Source organism: Haematobia irritans, chromosome 4, assembly GCF_050003625.1.
Source record: "Haematobia irritans isolate KBUSLIRL chromosome 4, ASM5000362v1, whole genome shotgun sequence".
Taxonomy (NCBI): domain Eukaryota; kingdom Metazoa; phylum Arthropoda; class Insecta; order Diptera; family Muscidae; genus Haematobia; species Haematobia irritans.
Window position 1 is genome coordinate 74384565 of NC_134400.1, and position 26042 is coordinate 74410606.

A 26042-nucleotide genomic window follows, 5' to 3' on the forward strand; every position below is an offset into this window, starting at 1 on the left:
GGATTTTATTGCAGGTTGACTGTCTGAGTATATATTAATAGCAAAATTTTTTGGAACATTACTTCTCAGCCAATTCGCAACCTCTCTTATTGTTAATATTTCAGCCTGAAAAACACTACAGTGTTTAAGTAATCTTTTCGCTATTCGAATTTCCAGATCTTTAGAATATACTCCGAAACCCACTTAAGTAATCTTTTCGCTATTCGAATTTCCAGATCTTTAGAATATATCCGAAACCCACTTGTCCATCCAATTTGGAGCCATCAGTATAGAAATCTATATATCGTTTATTCCCCGGGGTCTGTGTGCACCACGCCTCACTGTTGGGAATTAGAGTTTAAAACATTTTGTCGAAAAGTGGTTTCGCCAGAATGTAATCCACTACGTTAGGCACATCTGGCATTATTTTATTAACTTTTAAGGCAGCGCAAGCAACCTTAAAATGGTGAAGATTTATCTGGAGGATCCGTAGGACCATCGAGATTTTCGACAACCGTCACATCAACCGTTTCAATCGAGTCATCAAGAATGTCTTCTTCAGAGATCTCGGTGACTCTCGCAATAACCATCGGTTCAACTTTGTTGAGTTTTAAGGCAGTAGAAACCTCCTCTCGAACACGGTGTCCTCGCCAAGGGGGGCGCAGCGTCATTTTTGGTTGAGCAGGTTTTGTATCATTAAATTTGTTAAAACAACACAAATTGTTAAGTTCAACAAAACATCAATAATATACTACAAAAGAGCATACCATTCGTACATTTCGAAATGTTAATTTATAACCACGGTGAGAAAAGAATAGAAGACGATTCCAATATCTCAAAAACGTCTTGGGGATCAATGCTTTCAATCGTCTTCCCATCAGCGGAAATAGGCGTATAGCAGACGTTTTATAATGCCTCCCAACACATGCAGTAGGCATGTAAAACACATACGTACTCGCTTTCAGATTTACACGGCGTTACGCTTCTCATAGTAGGGGGAAGAATATACTGCAAAAAGAGCGCTATTATAATGCCTCATTTGACAGGCATGGAAAACCCCCTGCAAATGCAGGCATTTGATAAGACTAGAAAAGTGTCATTTTGGAATGTGCTCAGACAAAAAAATAACAAACTTCCGTATTTTTTATATTTCATATAATTTTTCTTATGTATCAGTCTTTAATTAAACATTCCTACCATTATATTTTATTTTTTTACTTACTTGATTTTCGCCGCCGCCGGCTTCGAACCTGGGCCTCACTCTTGTTAGTCCTGTGTTCTACTCATCCATCGCCTGTTTTAATATATTGATGCTAAAACTCCCACATAAGCTAATGTCTATTTATAGAACAAACAACTGCACATTTGCATTCTTCTACTAGTCAAATATTACCCAGCAAAAGCTCTCATTGCCCGGTAATCCTAAGCATATTTAAAAAATAACCACTTATTAATTGGCATCGCTCCGGATTACATTTACATACATATGTCCTAGGTGGAAAGTACTTCTCCCCAGGCATACCTTCGGCCATGAAATAAGTAGTGCTTTTAAAGCATATAATCACCTAAAATGTAATCATTTATTCGTAGATATACCAAAGCATGCCAAATAGCCAATTATTGTCCGAGAAGTATTTATTATTGTCATTACCAGTTAGTCATTACACCTCACCACAATGTAATGCAACGTGTAATGACGGCTTTACTCCTGGTAATGGCAATTATAATGAGATGTGGTTACCTAGTTTTTGCTGGGTATGCCTGCTCTGAGAAAGCAAGCTTACATGCGATAAGATTTTACTGAGAGTAATTTGAAGAGACAAAGACAACATCGCACTTGCATTCTACGATTAGTCATGATATGTTATGATGACTACTCTTAGCATGCAAATTTACATGTGATGGACTCTTAGTCATAGTATTTTTAAGAACTCAACATTTTCATGGGGTTTGTTTCTATTCATATTATGAATTATTGTCTCATTGAGAGGATCTACATTCTACACAGAGAAAATTTTTGCCCGGTTCCAAAGATTTTATCTTTACGCTAATGATTTTGGTTTTGATTCCAACCTAGCGAAGCGGAGAATTCAAGTAGGATACATTTTAAACATAATTCTTTCTTTTAAATTTTTGCTTGACACAAAAAAACAAATTTGAATTTATTAGTTTTCTTCGTGTGCTATTATAGTCCTTTAGAAACGTACTAACGATAACTCTTCTTTCTATGTCCAGACTCGAATTCAAGTAGAAATTATGCTATGTAAAAACCGTCTTTAAAATAAAGTTTTGAAACACATGTCTTATATTTGAACGTATTTTTGGTTGTAACCTTTAATTTTCTTATATACAGATATGGGAATATGTGAGAGACATCGTATTCGATCCAGATTTATCTCATAAACTTATTTTAATAATACCCCAAACGTAGGTTTTACTAATATAGTAGGGGTAGTTCAGGGTATGATATTGTCGGCCTCGTCCGACTTTCCTCTCCACTCACTCTTTTTTTACTTTCTGTTCCGTCACAGGGTATGAGCCGGGAGCGATTTTATAGAAGTGTAAAAATTTGTTTGTTTCCAAATCTGTGATTTAAATATATGTATATGGGAATATAAACCTTTATATATAGCACTCACAACATTTGAAATATTTAAGATGGAATCGAGAATGGAGATCTACAAAGTGGTTCAGGGTGTAAAATCCTTTCTTTTTTAATTTGTGCTATTTTTTTGCTCTCTCTTATACTACAGACTGCCTAAGTTATCGTTTTCCAGGTCCGCCAGAAATCTAAAGCTACATGCCCCTAAAATTTGCTTAAGCCTTACACAAAATGCAGGACACTCACACAAGAGGTGTTTAATTGATTCCTTTTCCTCCGCATCATGACAGCTCATACAATAGTCATTATACTTCGCATCAATAGATTTTGCAAATTCGCCTATCAGTCAGCGACCCGTTATAGCAGATATCAGAAGTGATATCTGACGTGTTGAGAACACTAGCATATCTAGTGTGCGGTTTAAGTTTAAAAGGGGCCATATTTGCTTGGTGTCGTTACAACCCTTGCAATTCTCCCATCGAACATTTGCCATCATGACGGCCTTCTCAAGCAGTAAGAGCTTGCAGGTTGCCAGAGACATACCAACAGATTCTAGTTCCCCTGGAATATGTAAGGAAGTTCCTAGCCTTGCTAACTCATCTGCTTGACAGTTCCCCGGTATGTTCCTATGACCAGGCACCCACATTAGGTGAATATTGTACTGCTCAGCCATCTCATTGAGAGATTTGCGGCAGTGATGGTCGTTTTCGATTAAAGAAACACAGAGTCCAAGGATTTTATTGCAGGTTGACTGTCTGAGTATATATTAATGCCAACAATTTTTGGAACATTACTTCTCAGCCAATTCGCCACCTCTTTTATTGCTAATATTTCAGCGTGAAAAACACTACAGTGATTAGGTAATCTTTTCGCTATTCGAAGTTCCAGTTCTTTAGAATATACTCCGAAACCCACTTGTCCATCCAATTTGGAGTCATCAGTGTAGAAATCTATATATCTTTTATTCCCCGGGGTCTGTGTACACCACGCCTCACTGTTGGGAATTAGAGTTTCAAACCTTTTGTCGAAAAGTGGACTCGCCAAAGTGTAATCCACTACGTTAGGCACATCTGGGATTATTTTGAGGACCGAACTGTGGCCGTACATTTTTTCTGACCACAGCGATGGCTCGCGCAACCGCACAGCCGTTGTTGCAGCAGACTGCAACATGACATTAAGGGAATTTGTTCCTGTCTTGCTGAATGCGCCTGAGTTACACAAGCACGTCATACGCTGAACTTTGTCTAAATTTGTCGGCTGGTGAAGTGCCGGTCACCAGACTACAACACCATATAGCATTATGAGTGTACCCACTTTTTGATTATAAACATATTCTTATATATTTGATAAAATGATGGAGTTGATGGGATTGATTGGTCAGTTTTACGAAATAAAATTGGTCACTAAAAGAAATGAATAAAAAATATATTATTTTAGTCCGGTTAATGTAAACAGACTGCAATGGAAAACGGTATTCACATTTCACAATTTCTTACTTCAATAAAAGTAGATTGTTTTTCATTTTTACAATACCACAAAACACAAACACAGTTAATTTCAAATGCGTTGTCATATATTTTTTCAAACCTTTACCACGTGGACATTTGTTGTTGCACACTTTATTTATTTCAACCCTTTGCCATGATTTGTTGTTGCGTTCAAAACATTTATGCACACATTTTGAATGCAGCAGACAGAATGTCGCCAATCATGTTTTTCAATTTACGCGAAAAACAAAAACCCGACCGTTCGTTACGAGTTACTTCCACAGACTGATCTCTCCATTATACATAGTTGAATAAATACCCGATCTCTTGTTCTCTTTTCGTTCTTTCCATCGCTCAAAATTATTCAATTTCAATCACAAAGGTGATTGGATCAATCGCATGTGTAATTGGAAACGGAAAAATTTTCAATCACGTTTGTAATTGAAAATTATTTCCGAATTGATTAACAAATTGGTTGAATCCATTAAAATTTTAATTGGAAACGTAACAAATATCAATAATTTTTTTAATTGGTTTTTATTCGGATTTGATTAAATAATTAATTGAATCAATTAACATATTAATTGAATTCAATTAAGTGTTTAATTGAAAAAATTTTGGTGATAATTTTTTGTGTGTATGATAAACAAGACATTTCTGCGTTCCTTTTGTGAGGGATTACCTCCTTTTGATGTCGTTACTTTAGGTATGGTTCGACTGCAGGTCGACTAATTTTGATCAACTCTTGGTCATTGCCCAAATTTATAACTTCAGTCGATACCCGTCCACTTAGCTCTGAAGTTAGCTACCCAGTGGACGACTTTGAATTTCGCTGCATGGTGGCTTAATTTCCCACCACGATGAGATAATCCGCTATTAAAAAAACGCGTCCGTTCAGTTCGACGGTTGATGAAGTTCCATGGAATTATGAGCTTGAATCAGTTAATGATCAAGTAAATTTCATACAAAATCATGTACTAATGCTTTATAATTCCTTTATTCCTGTAAAAACCATAAAAATAAAAACACAAAACACACCGTGGTTCACCTCTAACATCAGAAAATTGATAGATTACAGAAATTTTAGCTTAAAAATGCTGGAAACGTTATAAAACGCCGCCTTTACATAATATCTTTAATAGCGCAATAAAACTAGTTGCAAAACATATTAACATGCCGAAAAAATCATATTTTCAAGAATGATCCCGGAAAGCCGTTGATTGTAAAAGTCAGTGGAAAGAAATTCGCAATATCGACATTGGGCCCGAAGTACATCTACCAAATAAACGTTTTGTTAACATCGAATCAACGCCACCGTCCCCAGACATTTATGACCAAATGTCTACTGCACCTATTGAAAATCCATTCACATTTCGTTGTGCTGACCAAAAAAAAATGAAAGTATTGAGTATATTAAGTCTAACGCCACAGGTCTAGATGAAATAAATCCACGATTTTTGAAAATACTGATTCCCAGACTGTTTCACATATTTCACATATTTGCAATACTGCACTAACAAAATCGAATTTTTCTATAGAATGGAAAATAGCGAAAATGATCCCAATACCCAAGAATAATAATTAGTATAGGCCTATAGCCATACTACCGTTTTTGTCAAAAGCTCTGGAACGAATCATGTCTCTTCAGATAATTAAATTTATAGAGAGCAAAAACTTATTAATTGACAGACAGTCTAGCTTTCGGAAAAAGGAGGAGCTGTACAACCGCTCTTATAGATGTAATTGAGGATATACGCCATAATATGGATGATAAAATGGTATCATTCTTAGTTCTTTTAGACCACAGTAAAGCCTTTGATACTATTGATCATCACATTTTAATTGCTAAGCTTAACAAACTATTTACCTTCTCTGACTCGGTATGTTAGCTTCTATCTTCGTATTTGTCAAACAGAACACAAGCGGTTACTTCAGATATCTTATGTTCCAGTATGTTGAAAATAACCAAAGGCGTTCCTCAAGGATATATACTTTGGCCTTTGTTGTTTTCTATGTATATAACGACCTACCAGACGTGCTAACCAATTGTAAAATGCAAATGTACGCAGATGATGTACAATTATATACTGCTGCAAAACTGTCAGAAGTATAATAATTTCTTATTAACATAAATGACGACTTATATCGTGTCCATACATGGGCAAAAAATAATGGGCTATTTATAAATCCGACGAAATCTAAATTTTTAACCATTTGGAAGCGAAAAACTACAGCGATGTACACAGAACAAAATTTCACGAAAATTTTTCCAATTAAAATTTTAATTGAGTTTTAAAAAATATTCAATTAAAAATTTAATTGATTCAACAAATTTTTTAATTGAAACAAAAATCAATCACAAAAATTAATAGTATCAATTAATTTTTTAATTGGATCAATTAATTTTTTAATTGGATCAATTAATTTTTTAATTGACCTTCAATTAATTTTTTAATTGATACTATCATTTCTGTGATTGAAGACATTTCAATTAAAAAATTAATTGGATCAATTAATTTCGTGATTGAACCAGAAATTTTTTTTTGTGTGTATAACATCAGCGTTAAACTCAACAACATTATCATACCCTGTGTAGTTCCAGCCACGAATTTAGGATTAACGTTTAATTCAAATTTGAATTGAACTAATCACATAAACCAATCACAGAGAGGACTGAAACTCAACACCAAGAATGGTCTGTCTAAATTCAGAAAGACAATTTCTTTCCTCCACTATACGTCTCTGGAATGAACTACCTTCAAACATACAGTGCATAAGCAACTCTGCAACTCTTAAAACTGAGCTCTATAAATTATTTAATTAAATTTGTATATCCATATCTACGAGTATATTAAGTTTAATATCCTAATATTGTATTTTACTCCAACGCGTCCAACACATTCACATATAAGGTTACTTCCCCGCTTGTTCAAATAACTAGTTATTGACTATCAAATTCACCTGTCACCAATAAGTACCACTAGTTACTCCCAAATATACTCGACATGTATTTAACTGGTGAATTTAACTTGGGGATGCCATTGGAAGGAGCCAATTGGATATCCTTAGCATTACGTTTAGCACAAGAAATAAGTAGTAAGTGTAGGATACATATATAAATAGCTTCATCTCAGTATTGCAATAAGTAGACCACAAATCGATTAAAATATAATTTCATTATTTTAATTTATTTATTAACATGAATTATATTAAATTAAAATTAATATATTTCACAAACATATTTAAAGGTAAAATTAAAAAATACAAAATACAAAAAAAAACATCATTTAAATACATAACAGAAAGTGTCTTTACGGGAACGTACCGCATAGCATGTACATCTGAATGATATAGTGCTACCTGAAAATAAAGAATATAATTAACAAAATAATGACAAATATATAATATGTCCCCGATATATAACCAATTTTCTCTTTTCCGCATATTCTCGGGACTTCCTCCTATACACCGCATATTTTGAGTACATGTCCCCATTCTATGCGCAACACATAAAGCGTTTAAGGATTGCCACATTGCACATAATTTGGGGCAATTTTTACCGCCGTTTGAAAAATGCTTAACTTCTACATTTCTCCAAACATTTTTCAGAGGAGTAAAAATAAAATCTGCATATATTACCCTCAACAGTCAAATTCTATACATTAGCAATAATTTGTCAATTGTAATCTTCAAATCGGAATGCATCGCTACTTAATAGTATGGAAAATATCATAATTTTTTTTAATATAGAGTTTATTTATTTTGTAGCTATTTCTGATCTTAGCTTTCCTTTAAACACAGGATGATCATTTTTCAAATGTAACCCTTTTTAAGTTTGATGGTAAACATCATTTTCAATGTAAATTCAAATACATTCAATACATTTCCAAATTATGTGGGAATTACTTTTAATTTGCCAAAATTTTTAAGAAATGTGATGAACATGGTGGAATAAAGCTTTAAAAAAACATACCTAATGCAACACAAAAATCAAATTAAAAAATGCAGGGAATACATAGTTTATTTGAAACAGAAAATGTTAAGAAAAATTTTTTGTCAAAAAATCTTCATTATCAAATTATAGATCCTTGAAAATCAAATATTAAAACATTTTTAAAAAAATTGCTGCGCTTTTGACAAAATTTAAAAAAAAAACGCATTTTGGAAATAGCATATTTCAAAGAGTAAATGTTAAGACAATTTTGTCGAAAAGCCTTAGTTTTCGATATATCGATCGTTTACACTTTTTGGAAAATTGCTGAATTTTTCACAAAATATAACAAAAGAAGTGCATATTGGGTATAAAATGTGTATTCTAAAGAGAAAATGTTAAGTAACAATTTTGTCGAAAATGCTTAGTTTTCGAGATATCGATCATTGAAAGTTTAAATAATTTTAGCTTTTTTTTAGAAAATGGTTATACTTATCACAAAATGTGACAAAAAAGTGCATATTGGGCATACAAAGTATATTTTAAAAAGAAAATGTTAAGTAACAAGTTTATCAAAAATGCTTAGTTTTCGAGATATCCATCATTAAAAGTTAAAATATGTTTAGCTCTTTTTTTTAGAAAATGGCTGCATTTTTCACAAAATGTAACAGAAAAGAGCATATTGGACATAAAAAGTGTATTTTAAAGAGAAAATGTCATGTAACAATTTTGTGAAAAATGCTTAGTTTCGAGATATCGATCATTCAAATTTAAATATTTTTATCCATTTTTTAAGAAAATGGCTGCATTTTTCGCAAAATGTAACCATTCAAAATTTAACTATTGTCCGCCCATAATTCATTGCAAAAATGCGAAACTTTTGCATATTGTCAAAGGCAAGAAAAACATCAGAGCAATTTTATACCCTCCACCATAGGATGGGGGTATATTAACTTTGTCATTCCGTTTGTAACACATCGAAATATTGCTCTAAGACCCCATAAAGTATATATATATATTCTGGGTCGTGGTGAAATTCTGAGACGATCTGAGCATGCCCGTCCGTCCGTCCGTCTGTTGAAATCACGCTAACTTCCGAACGAAACAAGCTATCGACTTGAAAGTTGGCACAATTAGTTGTTATTGATGTAGGTCGGATGGTATTGCAAATGGGCCATATCGGTCCACTTTTACGTATAGCCCCCATATAAACGGACCCCCAAATTTGGCTTGCGATTGCTCTGAGAGAAGCAACTTTCATCCGATCGGGCTGAAATTTGGTACATGGTGCTAGTATATGGTCTCTAACAACCATGCAGAAATTGGTCCATATCGGTCCATAATTACATATAGCCCCCATATAAACCGATCCCCCGATTTGGCTTGCGGAGCCTCTAAGAGAAGCAAATTTCATCCGATCCGGCTGAAATTTGGTACATGGTGTTAGTATATGGTCTCTAACAACCATGCAAAAATTGGTCCACATCGGTCCATAATTATATATAGCCCCCATATAAACCGATCCCCAGATTTGACCTCCGGAGCATCTTAGAGGAGCAAAATTCATCCGATCCGGTTGAAATTGGGTACGTGGTGTTAGTATATGTTCTCTAATGACCATGCAAAAATTGGTCCACATCGGCCCATATCTGGGAGTCTTGCGGAGCCTCTAAGAGAAGCAAATTGCATCCGATCCGGCTGAAATTTGGTACATGGTGTTGGTATATGTTCTCTAATGACCATGCAAAAATTGGTCCACATCGGCCCATAATTATATATAGCCCCCATATAAACCGATCCCCAGATTTGACCTCCGGAGCATCTTAGAGGAGCAAAATTCATCCGATCCGGTTGAAATTGGGTACGTGGTGTTAGTATATGCATGCAAGAATTGGTCCATATCGGCCCATAATTATATAGAGCCCCCATATAAATCGATCCCCAGATTTGTTCTCCGGAGCCTCTTGGAGGAGCAAAATTCATCCGATCCGGTTGAAATTTGGAACGTGGTGTTAGAATGTGGTCTCCAACAAACACGCAAGAATTGGTCCATATCGGTCCATAATTATATATAGCCCCCATATAAACCGTTCCCCAGATTTGATCTCCGGAGCCTCTTAGAGAAGCAAAATTCATCCGATCCGGTTGAAATTTGCAGCGTGGTGTTAGTATAAGGCCGCTAATATCCATGCCAAAATTTTTCCATATCGGTCTATAGTTATATATAGCCGATCCCCAATCATACAAAAATTGGTCCATATCGGTTCATATTCATGGTTGCCACTCGAGCCAAAAATAATCTACCAAAATTTTATTTTTATGGAAAACATTGTCAAAATGTTATTTCTATAGAAAATTTTGTAAAAATTTTATTTCTATAGAAACTTTTGTCATCATTTTATTTCTATAGAAAATTTTGTCAAAAGTTTATTTCTATAGACAATTTGTTCCAAATTTTATTTCTATAGAAAATTTTTCCCAAATTTCATTTCTATAGAAAATGTTGTCAAAATTTTATTTCTATAGAAACCTTAAACTTAATTATATACGTATTTAATCGGCCTTTTTTAGTTTAATATATACTACGTATGGACTACCTTGTAATTTAGAAGACGGTGTTAGGAAGTTTTAAGATACCTTGCCATCGGCAATTGTTACCGCAACCCAAGTAATTCGATTGTGGATGACAGTCTTCAGTAGAAGTTTCTACGCAATCCACGGTACATAAGCTACGTCCTGGCCGAACGTACGGCCGTATATACTTGTTTAAATATGGAGTATCAAAATTCTGTATAGCACAAAAGTACCCTTTAACTTTGTACCTCACATTTTATTATTCCCATCACTGATGACATCACACGACGAGTGAGTGTCATTGTTGCCACTTTACCAATTTTGTAGTTATTTCTGGTCTTAGCTTCCCAGTAAACACAAGATGAGCGTTTTTCAAATGTAACAATTTTAAGTTTTGATTGTAAACATAATTTTAAACATGAATTCAACTTGAAACGGCTCACCTTCAAGTACTTATTCATATATTCATTATACACATAAGCGTAGGAAGGCCTCTGGGGAGGGGCTTAGACCCCCCCAGAAAAATTTTAGCCCCCCCCCAGAATTTGAAAACCTATTTACGATTTTCCATTTTTATAAAAAATAAACAAGCCCAGCCAAAAAAGCGTCACCAAAAAAGTAATGAAAATGATCTTTTTGGATCCGGAAGTGGTGCAAAATTGGCGAAGAAGCGATGAATTTAACATGGGATTGTCATAGGACGGAAGTCCTCCATTCCAACAGCCGTTGCACTGAATTTGCATCACTTCTTTAGGTGTGATCCGAATTCAATGTTTTGAATGTATATTAAAAAATTCTGTTATATTTTGTCAAATAAATAATTTTTATAATTTTTAATGGATTCTAATGTTTGTCGGAACTTTTGACCTCAAATATTTTTAAAAATTCACAAGTTTTTAAGATTGGATTTAGAATTTTTTTTCGACAAAATTTAAATTATTTGTACCATTTTATGAATTCCTACTTCGTTTTTAAGGTATTTGAAACAAATAAGTTAAAATTTCCCATTAAAAGTATGAAGAAACCAAATTATAAAAAAAATTGAATTTAAAGAACTTCCTGAGTAGTTGAAATAAAGAACAACATTGGGAGTACATCTTCTGGAAGTGCTTTTAAAGTTGTGCCTTTGGAAGAACTACCAAATTTTTTTGCTGGGAAATGTGTGGACTACTTTTAGTTGCTTTATTATAAATTAATTTTCGAGTTATTTTGATGTCTAATTTTTTTATTCATTTTTATGAAATAAAACATTAATTGAAATATAAATAAATGAAATATAAATTTTTAGCTAGGGGGGCTATAGCCCCCCCTAGGAAAATTGTCAAGCTACGCTAATGATTATACAATATATTTTGTATTAAAAAATGTAACAAAAAAGTGCATATTGTGGAAAAAGTGTATTTTAAAGAGAAAATGTTAGGTAACAATTTAATCGAAAATGCTTAGTTTTCGGGAAATTGATCATTTACAATTTGAATATTTTTATCTATTTTTAAGAAAATAGCTGCATTTTTCACGAAATGTAATAAAAACGTGTATAATGAGCATAAAAGGTGTACTTTAAAGAGAAAATGTTAAGTACAAATTTTGTTAAAATGCTTATTTTTCGAGATATCCATCATTGAAAATTTAAATAGTTTTAGCAATTTTTTTTAAGAAAATGGCTGCTTTTTTCATCAAATGTAACAAAAAAGTTCATATTGGGTCAAAGAGTATATTCTAAAGAGAAAATGTTAAATAACAATTTTGTCAAAAATGCGCAGTTTTCGAGATATCGATCATTGAAAATTTAAATTTGTTTACCTTTTTTGAAAATGGCTGAATTTTTCACGAAATGTAACAAAAAAGTGCATATTGGGTATAAACAGTGTATTTTAAAGAGAAAATGTAATGAAACTATTTTGTTAAAAAATCTAAGCTTTCGAGATATTAATCATTGAAAGATTTAAATATTTTTAACTTTTTCTAAGAAAATAACTACATTTTTCCAAAAATGTAACAAAATAGTGCATATTGCGCATAAAAAGTATAGTTTAAAAAGAAAATGTTAAGTAACAAGTTTGTCAAAAATGCTTAGTTTTCTGATATCCGTCATTAAACGTTAAAATATTTTTAGCTCTTTTTTTCGAAAATGGATGCATTTTCCACAAAATGTAACAAAAAAGTGCATATTGAGCATAAAAAGTGTATTTTAAAGTGAAAATGTTATGTAACAATTTTGTCACAATTGGTTAGTTTTCGAGATATCGATCATTGAAAATTTAAATATTTTTAGCTTTTTTTAGAAAATGACTGAATTTTTCAAAAAATGTAAAAAAGTGCATATTGGGGATAAAATGTGTATTTTAAAGAGAAAATGTTAAGTAACAATTTTGCCAAAAATGCTTAGTTTTCGAGATATCGGTCATTGAAAGTTTAAATATTTTTAGCTTTTTTCACAAAAAAAATTTTTTTTTCACAAAACGTAGCAAAAAAGTGCATATTGAGTATAAAAAGTGTATTTTAAAGCGAAAATGTTATGTATTTATTTTATTGAAAAAGCATAGTTTTTGAGATATCGATTATTGAAAGTTTAAGTTTTTTTAACTTTTTTCACGAAATGTAATAACAAAGTGCATATTGGGTATAAAAAGTGTATTCTAAAGAGAAAATGTTAAGTAACTCTTTTATTTAAAAAACTTAGTTTGCGAGATGTCGATCATTGAAAGTGTAAATATTTTTAGATTTTTTTAGAAAATTACTGCATTTATCACAAAATGTAACAAAAAAAGTGCATATGGGGCATAAAAAGTGTAATTCAAAGAGAAAATGTTAAGTAACAATTTTGTGAAAAATGCTTAGTCTTCGAGATGTCGATCATTGAATATTTAAATATTGTTGCTGGCCGCAATTGAGTCCGGAGGTTTTGCCAATTTAACAGTTTGAAAACACAAACAAATTTTAGGTATGGATGTGATTACAAACAATCGAGCGTTTATTTCTAAAAATGTAAAATAACTGTAAAATAAAATACATATAAAATTACAAATACTCACCGCAGTTTTGTACCTCCTTCCTCTTTGTGATTCCAAATGAGAATAAATCGAATGCAAACAAGAGGATCAAAGGAGAAACAAAACTACGGATAACCAAACGTCAAAAAATAGATCAATCACAATAGGCGACACAATTAGTCAAACATAATTATTGAAACGTAAAGACAAAATATTTTTCCAGGACGAAATTGTTAGTCGTTCTGCAACACCCCCACCCCCGTGGAGCGATCAGCTTCACCAGAATCCAAGTCCAGAACGGCTAACTTCGACACGGCACGCTGTAGGCTTCCAGTTGCAGTCTTGACATCAGCTCGTCGTACCACACCATCAGTGCCAGCATGAACGCAAGTGACCAAACCTCTGCGCCATTGACTTCGTGGAAGATTAGGATCACATATGAAAACCACATCACCAACTTTTATAGGAGTAGTTTTTTCACACCATTTTACTCTTCTTGTCAACGTAGGCAAATACTCAACGACCCACCTTTTCCAAAATCTGTCTCGTAGACTTCTAGCAATTCGCCATTGTTTTTTCAGGGAGAAAAGTTTGTCATCTGGTTTATCTACAGATGGAGTTGGTGCAACATTACCACGGCCGATCAAAAAATGATTAGGAGTAAGTGGCTCTTCTTCGTGTGGACTAATTGGCAGATGTGTCAACGGCCTAGAGTTGACAATATTCTCAGCTTCAATCAGGAGAGACTGTAGTACGTGTTCTTTTGGGGCCACATCTTTCATCGTATGATATAACACTTTTTTAACACACTGTACCATTCTTTCCCATATGCCACCTTCGGATGGATTTCCAGGACAATTGAATATCCACTCAACACCTTTCGATGACAGCTCACATTGGACTCGATTAGCATCAAAAACTTCGTTGAAACGTTTAGCTTCTTCGTTAGCACCAATAAAATTTTTGCCGTTATCAGAGCGGATTCTTGTTGGAACACCTCTTCGATTCATAAAATTTCTCATTGCAATAATACATGAATCGGTAGATAAGTCGTGCGCTATTTCCAAGTGGATGGCTCTCAGGGTGAGGCAGGTAAATAGCGCCACCCATCTTTTTTCTGTTTTTCTACCATTTGCCACATTTATAGGGCCAAAGTAATCCAAGCCTGTATATTTAAAGGGGTCCACATTGGGTTCCAGACGATCAAGTGGAAGTTGTCCCATGAGTGGAGCCACAGGATTAGCGTTTTTAATTCTACAGATCATACAATTTGAAATTATTTTTCGAAGTAAGCTCCTAATTTGTGGTATCCAAAACCTACGACGTATTTCACAAATAGTTGCTTCACTGTTTTGATGTTTCATTTGACAATGATAATGCAGAACTAATAATTTTGTAAAATGATGGTCTTTAGGCAATATTATTGGTCGTCGCGAACTATAAGGCAAACAACTGGCAGCATCTATACGACCGTATACGCGTAAGAGACCATCTTCGGCAATATAAGGCAATAAATTCGATAAATTACTATTTTTTGGGACTGACTGTCCCTTTTCGATATAATTCATGACGTCAGCGAATGATTCTTTTTGGACCTGTTGGCACAGGGTCTTCTCAGCATTTTCTAAATCTTTTGATGTTATTCCATATCGATCTAAATCGCTGTAGTGTTTGCGACACAATCCTATAAAGCGATACAATTGGGCTACGGATCTTTTTAAACGGATATATGATGAAAAACGTTCAAAATTAATCAAATTGTTTTTGTTAACCACCAATAAAACTTTAGGGTGTAGTTCTTCATCACCATTATCCTCATGTAATTGTTCTTCACCGGTAAAAGTTAACCAAGTGTTTTCTGCTTGTTTTAAAAAGTCCGGACCATTTACCCACCTAGAAGTGGCTGAAAAATCAACATTATTATAGCTGCGAGTGGCATCGTCGGCTACATTATATTTAGTTGGAATCCATCTCCAATTATTTTCTTCAGTCGAATCCAAAATTTCGGCTATTCTATGGGCTACATATGGCTTATAATCTCGGTGTTTACTTGAAATCCATTTTAAAACAGTTTTTGAATCGGTCCATAAAATTATTTTTTCAGGAAGAAAATTATGATCCCTCTGTACATTTTGCTTTACTCTGACCCCAAGTACAGCGGCTTGTAATTCCAGGCGAGGAATAGAAACTTTCTTCAAAGGCGAGCATTTTGTCTTAGAACAGATAAAACTTACACAAATTGTGTCATCTGCAAGTTCAAATCTCCAATATGCAACGGCAGCAAAAGCTTCTTCACTGGCATCAACAAATACATGAAGTTGTAAGTTTTTAATCATACCATGTGGGCAGTAAAATCGTGGCATTCGATAATTCGATATATTTTTTAATTGTGAGCGCCATCGATCCCACGCTACGTTGATGTCATCCGGAATTGGTTCATCCCATCGAACATCACGTCTCCATATACTTCGTAACACTAATTTACCGCCAACTATGAAATGGCTTAAAAATCCAAGAGGGTCGAATGTTGACATAATTACACATAATACTTCACGTTTTGTTGGCTTTCTCTTTCCAGAAATTACAGATGGATCAACCTTGTTAAATTTCAAGTTAAACATAAACATATCTGATTTTGAATCCCAATAAAGACCCAATATCTTTCCCGTATTATCATTGGCAGGTATGCTTTTCGATGTTGCAGCGCCATCTAGTGCCAGGATGACATCATTAGAATTCGACGTAAATCCTCTAAGTTCAAAGCCTCCATTGCTTTGAATTTCTCGAACATATTTTGAAATAGAAATGGCTTCTTCAATTGAATCAAAACTGTCCACAAAATCGTCCATATAATGATGTTCGCATATTGCTTCCACGGCTCGAGGCAGAAGTTCATTATGCTCTTTGGCATTTGTTTTCATTACATGAATTGCTGAACATGGTGAGCAGGCGGCTCCGAAAATCATAACAAGCATTTCAAATTCCTTTGGCTCGGAATCAGTTTTTCCAAATCTCCACAAAAATCGTTGTGATATTCGATCATCAGGCTGGATCATGATTTGATGAAACATCTCTCGAATATCTGCACTGACTGCTATTTTTCTACTACGGAAATTAAATAATATGGTAGGCAATGATGAAATACACTGAGGTCCTTTTAATAAATTATCATTTAAAGATATTCCGTTTACTTTGGCGGCGGCATCAAAAACCAATCTCAATTTTTTATTTTCTTTGTTAGGGTTGCTTACGGCAAAATGTGGCAAGTACCATTTTCTTTTTGATATCAGGCGGATATCTTCTGGTGGCACTTCACGGACATATCCCTTATTAATATAACCATTGATTACTTCGCTGTAGGCGTGTGCGAAGTTTACGTCACGTCTCATCTTCCTCTCGATCCCTTCTAGGCGACTAAGGGCTAATTCGTAATTATCTGGCAACTCCACAAAATCATTTTTCCATAACAGGCCGGTTTGGAATCGATGACCAATTCTTTTTGTAGTTTCATGTAGAATTTGTTTGGCTCTTGTAATTTCATTACTTTCAACAACAGGAGCTGCTCTCACGCCCATATTTTCAATATTAAAGTAATCTGCAACAACTTGATGAAGTTCGTCATTTCCACTTACGTTTGCAAAAAGACATGAATTTTGCGTTGGCGCTACACTGGGACATGGACCAAACACCACCCACCCCAATTCAGTATTACACGCAAAGGGTCCCAACAAATTATTTGTTTCACGGCAGGATGGCAACCCCAAAAATGCATGATCTAAACCAATTAATAATTTTGGCACAATGTTGGTGTACGGTTTGACAGGCGCATTTCTTAAAAACTTCATCAATTTCATCTTGTGTGAGGCTTTATGATGGCAAATTCAAATTTGAAACAGCATATACTTTTTTCAATAGATGGCAACTTTTTTTGTTAATTCCACTTACTTTCAAATTGAACGAAATTACCGGTTCTCTGGCTGACCGCCCTCCAAACCACTGAATATTTAAGGAACTACTTTTTCCTCGAACTCCAAGTTTATCGGCAATTTCTTTATCCAGCATTGTGATAGAAGATCCATCATCAAAAAGTGCGTAAATATTCATGCAACAATTTTCTCCGTACAATGTGACTGGTAAAACACGAAACAATAATTTTTTGCTGTCTTCTGCTGAGCAGCTGAGTACATTTTGTTGAGGTTCACTTGCAACAGCACCATTTGTACTTTGTGGATCATAGGCTACGTCCTCATGAAGCAATTTATTATGCATCTTTGAACATCCATTTTTGTCACAAGTTTTCTTTCGTCGACAATCACGTGTATTGTGACCAATATTTAAACATGAAAAACATGCACGAATTTTTTTAACTTGTGTCCAACGATCTTTCACATTCAGATTCAAAAAGCGGCTGCAATCGCAAATTTTATGATTAGCTTTACACACTGGGCACTGTTGTTGTTTTTCTGTTGTATGTAGTAGTACACGGCGACTTTGTTCTTTCTGATGTATATCTTGAATGGTGCAAACTAAATTTGCCACTTCACACAACCAATCACTAAAATTCACAATTGTTGGATAGGGTTGAATATTCATGGCCACTTTGGCCCACTCTAATTTTTTGCTCATGGGGAGCTTCGCAATTAGCTCCTCTAATAATGTAGGATTAGTAATATGTTGTTGACCGTTTACTGATTGCAAGAAGACAGCTAAATTTTTTACCTTGGTTGAATACGGCACTAACTTCACTAGGTTGTTTTCCGATATATGTGGCAACTCCCTTACTTGTCTTAACTGGCTTTGAATGAGTTGCTCTGGGCGTCCAAATCGGAATTTCAATTGTTCAATGACAGCACTTACATTGTTTGGATGAATCAGCAAAGATTTGACCACTTCACGGGCTTCTCCTTTCAAACACTTACACAAACGTTGATTATTTTCCAAATTTGTGTAACCATATGCGGCAGTGGTTTGTGTAAATGATGTATAAAATAGCGGCCAATCTTCAGGCTGTCCACTAAATTCTGGCAAATCTTGCATTTTTCGTGACATCAGGTTAGATCCATTTAAATTCAGACCCATTACAGTATTTGACAAGTTGGGCATTTGACTTGTGTTGTTTTGTACATTTACCCAAGATGGCGATAACAAATTTGAGGCACTGGGTGACTGTAGCGTCGGCGGCACGGCGGCGCTGCTGCAAATTGTTGGCGCTGACTGGAAAAACGACATGGCGGCAGTTGATGTACTATTTGACGGCATTACATATGTGGGTGCTACTTGCGTTGACGTTGAGGCGATGTTGTTGCATAATGTGGTGGTCGTTGCACTTGTCGATATGCCTGTTGACAATGGTGGTAGGTAACGGGATTCATTTATTGGTGGTGGTACATTGTCAATGGCGGCAATATCTTGCGTTCCTGTAATGGATTTGAGGTTATGGTCACTTACCTTAGACATTTGTTTTTGGAGGACACTTTCCAAATGCTGGCATTTACGGTTGCTATCTGCTAGTTTGTTGTGTGCATCCTTAAGCTGACGCTGCATTACCGACATCTGTTTTTGTATGTCTATCAGGAGGATGGCTTCCTGTGATGGCTGTTTTTGTTGTTGATTTCTATTGGAACTACCCGTTCCCTTTGGCGTTTCTGTGCTGGTTGTTAATGCTGGCGGCATTACTTGTTGTGGTGTAGTTGCTGTTGTGTTAATATTTTCGTTGTTCATCTCAGGCGGAGATTTACTGCTTGCACTGGCCGTGCTACGTAAATTGGGTGGGCTCCGGCGAACAGGTGGTGCCATTTCCAATTTAACTCAAACAATTTCTTCACAAAAAATATTACACAAATCGGCAAACTACAGGGCTCACACACGACAATGTTTTCCAATTGACGGCTTGCTAGTTGAAGATATTCATTTAACAATTTCCACATACAAATCTTCAACTGCGAAATAAAAATGTTGCTGGCCGCAATTGAGTCCGGAGGTTTTGCCAATTTAACAGTTTGAAAACACAAACAAATTTTAGGTATGGATGTGATTACAAACAATCGAGCGTTTATTTCTAAAAATGTAAAATAACTGTAAAATAAAATACATATAAAATTACAAATACTCACCGCAGTTTTGTACCTCCTTCCTCTTTGTGATTCCAAATGAGAATAAATCGAATGCAAACAAGAGGATCAAAGGAGAAACAAAACTACGGATAACCAAACGTCAAAAAATAGATCAATCACAATAGGCGACACAATTAGTCAAACATAATTATTGAAACGTAAAGACAAAATATTTTTCCAGGACGAAATTGTTAGTCGTTCTGCAACAAATATGTTTAGCCTTTTTTTAAGAAAATGGCTGCATTTTCACAAAATGTAACCGTTCATCAGTTAAATATTGACCGCCCATAATCCACTACAAAAATGGCGAAACTTCTGCATATTGTCAAACGCAAGAAAAGAATCAGAGCATTTGTTAAATATAAAGTATCAAAATTCTGTATAGCAACAATAAAATAAAAATATCGAATCAGTTGTGATGATTGTATACGCACAAAAGTACCTGCACGCTCACAAAAAATCGCCTCTGTAACATATACTCCCAAACCTATTTTGCTTCAAGCATATACATTTTTGGGTATTGCCCAAATATTTATATGTTTGATCTCTACCAATATATAATATGTTTGAAAGCATATTGGTCTAAACAATATATGTTTGGGTAATCTAAGTTCCAAACATTTTGTATTTTTGCATCCAAATTCAATAATGTTGTCTTCCAAAAAACAATATGTTATTGTGACCATATAATATGTTTGGAAGCATTTTGCACCCAAAAATATTATATGCTTAAAAAAATTCTCCCAAACAATATTGTGCTCAAAATTTTATTTATTTATTTATATATTTACAATCATAATGAATTATGAAAATAAACAGGTAATATAGGTGCTAACAACATAGGTTTTCGACCTGAATGCTCAAAATTTTGTTTCTGCCCAATTGTATATTCCCCGACATCTTTCTCACTTCCACGAGATTTTTTAGTTCTTAGCACCTTTTTCTGTAATACAAACATTGTAGAAGAAATTATTCAATTGTATGATTTTTGTTATTTTAATTTTACCTTTTGCCGGACGGGGATTCGAACAGCGGACCACACAGTTCGTAAGGATCAAAGAAGTAGCTGATCAATTGCCCAAGGAAAAATAAAATGTTAATTTTGTAATAACAAGCAACAACCACCAACTTAATTCAATATCGCTCCCTGTTAAATAGCGCTCCAAGCTACTAAACACATATATGTTAATAGGCTATTTCTAAATTAATATATGTTTGCATCCAAACATTTTATATTTACAAACATTTTATGTCCCAAACATAATATGTTCTAACATATTAACATATATGTCCCAAACATGTTATGCTAGTTTATGAACATTATATGCTTGCACTCAAAAATATTGTGTTTAAAAATTTGTGTTCCAAACATATAATGTTTATAGCCAAACATATGAAAAACAGTCTTTTTCATCCGTGTGTGCACCTCACATTTTACAATTCCCATCACTAATAACATCACACGACGAGTGAGTGTCATTGTTGCCACTTTACCAATTTTGTAGTTATTTCTGGTCTTAGCTGCCCAGTAAACACAAGATGAGCGTTTTTCAAAGGTAACAATTTTAACTAATTATACAATTATTTTTTCGAGCTTTATAGACATATATAGATTAAGGAACATGGTTAATAGAGCCATTGAAAAGAAAACGCCAGATACAAATCTACACGGATGAAAAAGACTGTTTTTCATATGTTTGGCTATAAACATTATATGTTTGGAACACAAATTTTTAAACACAATATTTTTGAATGCAAGCATATAATGTTCATAAACTAGCATAACATGTTTGGGACATATATGTTAATACGTTAGAACATATTATGTTTGGGACATAAAATGTTTGTAAATATAATATGCTTGGATGCACACATATATTAATTTAGAAATAGCCTATAAACATATATGTGTTTAGTAGCTTGGAGCGCTATTTAACAGGGAGCGATATAGAATTAAGTTGGTGGTTGTTGCTTGTTATTACAAAATTAACATTTTATTTTTCCTTGGGCAATTGATCAGCTACTTCTTTGATCCTTACAAACTGTGTGGTCCGCTGTTCGAATCCCCGTCCGGCAAAAGGTAAAATTAAAATAAAAAAATCACAAAATTGAATAATTTCTTCTACAATGTTTGTATTACAGAAAAAGGTGCTAAGAACTAAAAAATCTCGTGGAAGTGAGAAAGATGTCGGGGAATATACAATTGGGCAGAAACAAAATTTTGAGCATTCAGGTCGAAAACCTGTGTTGTTAGCACCTATATTACCTGTTTATTTTCATAATTCATTATGATTGTAAATATATAAATAAAATTTTGAGCACAATATTGTTTGGGAGATTTTTTTTTAAGCATATAATATTTTTGGGTGCAAAATGCTTCAAAACATATTATATGGTCACATAATAACATATTGTTTTTTGGAAGACAACATTATTGAATTTGGATGCAAAAATACAAAATGTTTGGAACTTAGACTACCCAAACATATATTGTTTAGACCAATATGCTTTCAAACATATTATATATTGGAAGAGATCAAACATATAAATGTTTGGGCAATACCCAAAAATATATATGCTTGAAGCAAAATATGTTTGGGAGTATATGTTACAGAAGCAATTTTTTGTGAGCGTGTATACACGCCTGGACTGTACATGTTTCGGTTCGGGCGAATGAACCTTTCCACAGCCTTTAGTATAGATCTGGCTGGGAGAGATTTTGGGCCCTTTATGCTAACTCCTTATGGAGAAAACATCTAGGAATTTTCCTCTTACAAATTGAATCATCTTTTCTCCCACTGTACATCATCTTTTCGTATAACTTACATGTCCCTTAATCTTATTTTTATTTCGTTTTGTTACATAGTAATGCAACAACACGAAATTTATTTTTAGAAAGCTAATTTGTTAGAATTCTCCTAAGTGGTGAACAGTCGAACAATGCTTATTGTTCCTACAGTCAACTACAACAACATGTGACAACTTACAGAAACTGGTTTCCAGGATACAACAACAATTCTAACGCGTACATTAGTCGTATTTTTCCTAGTTTTTCGACGGGCTCATCGTTGCTTATTATATTTCATGTTAGCCTGATACCGATTGACGTCCAAATGCATTATATCTAATTATACAATTATTTTTTCGAGCTTTATGGACAGATATAGATTAAGGAACATGGTTAATAGAGCCATTGAAAAGAAAACGTCAGATACAAATCTATACACGCCTGGACTGTACATGTTTCGGTTCGGGCGAATGAACCTTTCCACAGCCTTTAGTATAGTGAGAGGCTTTTCCCGCTTTAGGTATGAAAACGACTTTTGTTTCCCTCCACTTTCCTGGGATATATGATAAGTTGATACATCCTTTATATATCGCCGACAACCAGGGGATAATTTTGTCAGTCACGGCTTATAACTCCGCCAGGGAGCCACCGTAGTGCAATGGTTAGCATGCCCGCCTTGCATACACAAGGTCGTGGGTTCGATTCCTGCTACGACCGAACACCAAAAAGTTTTTCAGCGGTGGATTATCCCGCCTCAGTAATGCTGGTGACATTTCTGAGGGTTTCAAAGCTTCTCTAAGTGGTTTCACTGGAATGTGGAACGCCGTTCGGACTCGGCTATAAAAAGGAGGTCCCTTGTCATTGAGCTTAACATGGAATCGGGCAGCACTCAGTGATAAGAGAGAAGTTCACCACTGTGGTACACAATGGACTGAAATGTCTAAGTGAGCCTGATACATCGGGCTGCCACATAACCTAACCTAACCTAACACCGCCGGAGTAATTCCATCAGGTCCGGGGGATTTGAATGGTCCAAAGCTATTTAACGCCCATCTTATTCTAGATTCCGATACAATTTCCTCGATAGGAAACGACCGCTGAGCCACTGTGGCACCGCCAGAACCTGGCTCAACCGTCTGATTTTCAGGAAAATGTGTGTCCAATAATACCTCCAGCGTCTCCTCAATGGACGTTGTCCAATTGCCCTCCGATGTTTTAATGAAACCTGGAGCAGAGTTGGTAGAACCTTCCGTAGTCTGGAAGCCTCGGACGTATTCTCAATACTGCCGCAGTAATCATTCCAAGAGTTATGCTGAGCCTTTCTCAATTCTCGCTTGTATCCTCTTAGATTCTTCTTGTAAGTGTCCCAATCCTCAGGGGCTCTGGTGGACTTTGCCTTGTTAAAGAGCTTCCTGCAGGATTTCCTCATATTACTTAATTCCGTAGACCACCATGGTGGTCGATTTTTCCCCCTTGGCTTCCCTCTAGGGCATGCAGCTTGCAGTGAGATGTTGAAGGCCTTAGTAATCCGCTCCACTGCGTGTTCGATATCTTGCACATTTCTCATATTTGTCTCTGTTATTTCCGGTATCATCATATTGAACGATTCCCTATACCTATTTCAGTCAGCTTTCCTAACATTTGGCGGAAATATGGTCTTGGTGATATGAACATCAAATTTGAAACTGATGTAGCGATGATCTGAGAATCTGTGTTCACTTAAAACCTGCCACTCAGTTATCATTTCATTCAGTTCTTTCGAGGCCGAGGTGATATCCAAAACCTCTTGCCTGTTTTTAGTGTCAAAGGTTGGGACATCTCCCTTGTTGCAAACTACCAGATTAGTACGCAAAATAAACTCTATTAGCGACTCTCCCCTTACATTAGTATCACTACTTCCCTATATACTATGATGTGCATTCGCATCGCATCCCATAATGAGTTTCGTCTTTGTTTTCAGTGACTCCTCCACTAAGGTCTTAACGTCACATGGAGGCATATCCCTGTCATGTCCCATGTAGACCGAAGATACCCAATTTCCATTTGGCTATTTCTAAATTGGCAACGACAGTGTCTGCATTGCACATTGAAGGAAGCAGAAACAAGTTAAGCTCGTTTTTAGCAATTATACAGGCTCGATTTACATCATTACCAGTATACTGCAATAGTTTGAACCCCGGAGTACTTAATTCACATATTTTGTTTCTATAAACATATGGTTCTTGAATAAAAACTATGTCTATGTCCCCTTTCATCAGGAGAACTTTTAAGGCAGCACATGCGAACTTACAATGATGAAGATTTATCTGGAGGATCCGTAGGACCATCGAGATTTTCAACAACCGTCACATCAGCCGCTTCAATCGAGTCTTCAAGAATGCCCTCTTCAGAGATCTCGGTGACTCTCGCAGTAACCATAGGTTCAACTTTGGTGAGTTTTGAGGCAGTAGAAACCTCCTCTCGCATACGGTGTCTATCCATGGCTGCATCTTTGGTATCTCCCTCGACTTCGCAAGAGGATCCGCTTATTTCTGATTCAGGCAGAGGCTTGTCGATTTCCGAATCCTTTAGCTGATCGTTTTTATATACCTTCATTTGGATATAATGAAAGCCATAACATACACGGCCCTGAGACTTTGCTAGATGCAAAGACTGAGTGTTCAATATAAACACTGCATGCCGTCTTGGTCCATCCACTTCATCCAAACGGCCAACCTTCCAATCAGCTGTTGGAAGATCTGGATTGCATCGTTTCAGCCTATTTAAAATAGATTCAGGGTCAGGTATCCACGCATGTGCTCTAGGTCTAGCCGGTATGTCTTTCTTCTCGACTAACTTTAGAGCAGCACCTTCCCAAACTTCACCAATTAGTATCAGAGCAGCTTTAAAACATTCTATAGACCTCTGGTCCTCAAATGCGACTAGCTTAAATCGACAGACAGAGCATTCTCAATTTCCCCCCATTTTTGCTTTGGAACCATACCGTCCAATGCTCCTTTATTATTGATAGCCATCACAAGGCTGTCTTTAGCAACTAGGCAAACGATCTTTGATCCCTTTTGGAAGATGGCAGCTCATCCGGCGATTGTTCCCTTTTTCCAGTCTCAAGAATTCCTTGAGCCCAATTTAAGGAATCGCTTTGTTTAGCCGACAGCGTGCTTGGGTCGACTGATCTTAACTTCTTTAGGATAAGCAAAGCATTTCTGCTTTCCGTGAATCTCTTTCGTGAGGGATTACCTCCTTTTGTCAGAGTGTCGCCACCACCGATCGATCCATCTACAGGTCGACTAATTGGGCCTAACTCTTGGTCGTTGTCCAGATTTATAAGTCCAGTCTATACCAGTCCACTGGGCCCTGAAGTTAGCAACCCAGTAGATGACTTTGAATTTCGCTGCATGGTGGCTTAATATCCCACCACACTTGAAATTCTTAGTAGGTACATATTACGATGAGTTTATCCGCTATTGAAAAACACGTCCGTTCCGTTCGACGGTTGAATAGATTGTGTTGGTTTTACAAATATAAATAAAGTATAAATAAATATAAAAAATCTAGTGCAAATGGATATAAAGGTA

General features: G+C 35.3%; 3 protein-coding genes across 3 annotated transcripts in view; 1 reads left to right on the top strand and 2 right to left on the bottom strand.

Moving 5' to 3' along the window:
* The window catches only part of kug (FAT atypical cadherin kugelei), a 603151-nt gene that overhangs the window by 245120 nt on the left and 331989 nt on the right, over window positions 1–26042 (top strand). The window lies entirely within an intron of this gene.
* On the bottom strand, window positions 13512–17383 carry LOC142237217 (uncharacterized). The gene is made up of 2 exons (XM_075308590.1): window positions 13609–17383; window positions 13512–13553 (listed from the first exon to the last, which is right to left on the bottom strand). Exon 1 carries the CDS (start codon window positions 17139–17141, stop codon window positions 13800–13802), a length of 3342 nt encoding a protein of 1113 aa, XP_075164705.1. The 5' UTR covers window positions 17142–17383; the 3' UTR covers window positions 13512–13553; window positions 13609–13799.
* LOC142233285 (uncharacterized) lies at window positions 17434–19875 on the bottom strand. The gene is made up of 2 exons (XM_075304142.1): window positions 19680–19875; window positions 17434–19624 (listed from the first exon to the last, which is right to left on the bottom strand). The coding sequence occupies exon 2, from the start codon at window positions 19360–19362 to the stop codon at window positions 17434–17436; it is 1929 nt and encodes a 642-aa protein (XP_075160257.1). The 5' UTR covers window positions 19363–19624; window positions 19680–19875.

Coding starts and splice junctions, on each gene's coding strand:
- LOC142237217 (XM_075308590.1), bottom strand. CDS start 17,141: ATGGGCGTGAGAGCAGCTCCTGTTGTTGAAAGTAATGAAATTACAAGA.
- LOC142233285 (XM_075304142.1), bottom strand. CDS start 19,362: ATGGCACCACCTGTTCGCCGGAGCCCACCCAATTTACGTAGCACGGCC.